A 3482-nucleotide genomic window follows, 5' to 3' on the forward strand; every position below is an offset into this window, starting at 1 on the left:
CAAGAAGCGCGCCATCCCCCAGAGCATCGACGGCGGGGTAACCCCCCCCCCTCTCCACCACCCTCACCCTCCGCGCGTGTCGTGTCGTGTTCGGTGTGTCGTGTCGTGCGGCGGATGTGTGCGTGTCGTGTCGTGCGGCGAGTTGACGGAACATTTTTGAATTGAGCAGCAGAGGGACAGCAGCACCCAAACACAACAGTCCCAGCGGATGGCCCTGGCCAGGCGGGCCGAAGACCGACGCGACAGGTACCATTCGCACACGACACGCACGGCACACACAACACACACGCAATCGCACGCGACGCGATGCAACGCGACACACGCACTCACGGAGGCTGACGGGACTAGCGCGGCGGACAGGACGGGGCGGAGGAACGGCGGGCGGGCAGGCGGCATGCAGCGGGCGGCGAGCGACACGGACAAGCACGGGAAGCCCGGCGAGTCGCGGGGAGACAACGGGACCATCAAGAAGGCCGCCGACAAGAACGCGCCGAGCGACGGCTCCACCCGCTCCACCTTCATTCGCATGGCCACCATTGGGTACGCCGCACACACACACGCGACACGACACGCGCCGCACACGCACACACAACACACGCCGCACACGCACACCGCACGACGTGACACGACACGCACGGCGGCGAGGCTGATGTCGGTGATGGTGATGTAGGAGACCGCGTCGGAACCCGGAGGACGGCGAGAGGAAGAACCGCGCCGCGCAGAGAGGCAGTAGAGAGGCCAAACGCCCCGGCGAGTCAAAGGTAACGCACCGCACGACACACACCGCACGACACACGACACGCGAGAGTCTGACGTGTTTGTTTTGTTGGTGGTGCTTGGTAGGAGTAAGAAGGCACATGCTGAGAAGAGATGTGAGGACCACCATTGGGCGCGCGCTGCTCTGCACCATCGGTGCGAGAGGCTGGGTGGCGTCGTCGGACCGAACCATGTCAAGCTGGCGGCGTCCGCCGCACGCGCGCGGCGGGCGTGGATCGATGGGCGGACGTCGCTGGACTGCTTTTGATGGCTCGAAGCGGGCGTCGCGGCGTGTGTGCGTCGAGAGGGACTGGAATGGAGGAATGTGGATATTGACGGAGCGGAAAGCAGAACAATGATGACGATGATGATGTAGTAAACACTCTCTTTTTGATCAACACCCGGCCTTCAGTCATCACGATCAAGGAAGGGGGTGGAATGGAGGAGATGATCAAAGAGCGACGCCAGTGTGTCGGTGTCCAACTGCGTTTGCCACGTCTCACGCAATGTCGGTGGCGCACTTGATGAGCTTCTTAGCTTCCTGCCTCAACTGGCCCTCCAGGTCCTCACCCTCTTCTTCTTCGCCTTCTTCAGAACACAGCCTGTCCTCCACTCCTCCACCTGTTGTCGTGAACCCCTTCTTACTTATCACTTCAAAGCCAACAGCATCTGGCACCGCACACACCGCACACACCGCACACGCGCGCTGGGGCGACAAAAAAGTACCGCCTTCAGAAGCAAACGACGGCCTCGTTCGCAATTGATATGATTCTTCCGCTGCTTCTGCTCTGTCTTGACGGACCGCTTGAAGTCTTGGGCCGCAGCGTCCAACATGAGCGTCTCCTGATATATCACGGCTGCCTTGTAAGCGCCACGCCACACTCACGACACGCACACAACCGCACACGCACACGCAAGGCACCGCACCCGGTGCCGCAGAGAAAGCGAAGGCGAGGCCACGGGGTGCGGGTGGCCGGCCAGGCGAAGGCGCACGGAGAAGGCGAGGCTGATGGAGTGGGCCAGCCAGGCCTGCCGTGCCGCCCGGTTGAGCCCCCCGAAACGGGTGGTCCAGCGCAGCCGTCCGGCTGGCATGCACCTGAGACGAACAAAGATAAGATGAAAAAGAAGAAGAGGTGTTGAAGTAGACGAGGAATGGGGAGGACCCTGTGGAGCAAGCTGTGGTCGAGCACGAGGAGGAGCAGGTTGGGATCGTTCAGCAACCACGCTTCTTCTGCCGCCGCTACCACAGCTGATGCTTGTTGTTGTTGTTCCGGTTCGAGCTTAGCCCTTTTTACAATCGCCTCCGAACAAGGCGTGGCTGCCACATCTTCTTCCTTCGTCCCTGCGCCTTCTCTTTGTCGTTTGAGCATTGTCAGTGTTTCGCCACTGGAGTGGAGGAGATGTTGGTATATATCTGGTGTTTACATCAAGTTTCCGATTGGAGCCGGAGGCTAACCAAGTGCTCCGGCACTGTTTTGGAGTGAAAATGGCCATTAAAGCTCTTCTTTCATTTATACATAAAGAAAATAAAATAATGGCTATTATTTGCATTTTATTTGGTTTTGTCGACTTATTGCGCGGAGAGGTCGCGAAGCTTGTGGAGCTTGGTGGCCGCGGCGTCGAGCACCTCGTCCCGCTTGCAGAAGGTGAACCGCACAAAGTTCTCCGCAATGTGCGCGTTCTCCTTCGAGAAGAACGCCGACGGCGGAATCGCGCCCACGCCTGCCACACAACCACCCCTCAGCACCCTCCACGACACACGACACACGACACACGACACGACACGACGACACACGACGACACACGACACGCGGGTGCGGTACCGAGTTCGCGCGTGAGCCAGCGGCAGAACTGGTAGCTGCGGGTCTCTTCCTTGGGGCCGTCGCCGCCGATGCCCGGCTCGGCCTTGCCCTTGCCCATGAAGACGGACGACGGAATGGAGGACGTGTCGGCCATGACGAAGTAGGAACCCTTGGGCACCACCGGCGCGAGGCCGCAGTCGCGCAGCGTCGCCACCAGCTTGTCCCGCTTGCGCCAGTACATCTGCTTCAGGTCGGGAAAATAGTTCTTTTCCTGCTCGCACCGCACACACGACACGACACACGACACACGCCGCACACGCACACGGTTAAGGAATGCGTTGAATGTGTGTGGAATGGTGTGGAATGTGGAATGTTGTGGGGAATGCGTGCCGCATACCTCGGCTTGTTCGAAGGCGACGGCGATGGCCTCCTGGAGGGGCGTGCCGTGTGTGAAGCAGTCGAACTGGTGGATGGTCCCGAGAGCGGTGGTGAAGTGCGGCGGTGCGATGGCCCACCCGACCTTCCACCCCGTCACCGAGAACGACTTCCCGGCGCTTCCTGCGTCGCACCCCACAGCGCGCACCGTGAGTCGTGTGCGTGTGCGGTCGTGCGTGTGCGGTTGATGGCGCACCCAGGGTGATGGTGCGTTCCCACATGCCGGGCAGGCTGGCCATGCGGATGTGCGTGGCGTCGTCATAAGTCATCCACTCGTAGACCTCGTCGCTCAGCACGATCAGGTTGTGCTTCTTCGCCAGCCGCGCCACCTCCTCCATCTCCTCCCTCGTCCACACCTACACGCAAAGAACGAATTCGCATCAGGCGCGCATCAACTATGCATGGAATGTCGTGTGTCGTGCGGTGTGTGCGGTCGTGTGCGGTGTGCAGAGGTCGAACCTTGCCCGGGATGTTGGTGGGGTGTTGAAG

At 60.8% G+C, this 3482-nt stretch overlaps 2 protein-coding genes across 2 annotated transcripts in view; one reads left to right on the forward strand and one right to left on the reverse strand.

The window, feature by feature from the left end:
* ACA1_112210 (protein kinase domain containing protein) overlaps positions 1-733 on the forward strand; it is a gene marked incomplete at both ends in the record, with an annotated part of 2216 nt that extends 1483 nt beyond the window's left edge. Inside the window, 3 exons of the mRNA XM_004342008.1 lie at positions 173-246; positions 361-540; positions 671-733. Of these exons, the coding sequence (XP_004342057.1) occupies positions 173-246; positions 361-540; positions 671-733 (317 nt within the window). The remainder of the gene's footprint in view (positions 1-172; positions 247-360; positions 541-670) is intronic.
* Positions 734-2326: 1593 nt separating this feature from the next.
* On the reverse strand, positions 2327-3331 carry ACA1_112320 (Kynurenine--oxoglutarate transaminase; the record flags this gene model as incomplete). Its single annotated transcript, XM_004342009.1, has 4 exons — positions 2327-2478; positions 2580-2829; positions 2956-3116; positions 3190-3331. 4 exons carry the CDS (start codon positions 3329-3331, stop codon positions 2327-2329), a joined length of 705 nt encoding a protein of 234 aa, XP_004342058.1.
* Between the last annotated feature and the right edge of the window lie 151 nt (positions 3332-3482).

The sequence above is a fragment of the Acanthamoeba castellanii genome, assembly GCF_000313135.1.
Source record: "Acanthamoeba castellanii str. Neff unplaced genomic scaffold scf7180000084669, whole genome shotgun sequence".
Lineage (NCBI taxonomy): Eukaryota > Discosea > Longamoebia > Acanthamoebidae > Acanthamoeba > Acanthamoeba castellanii.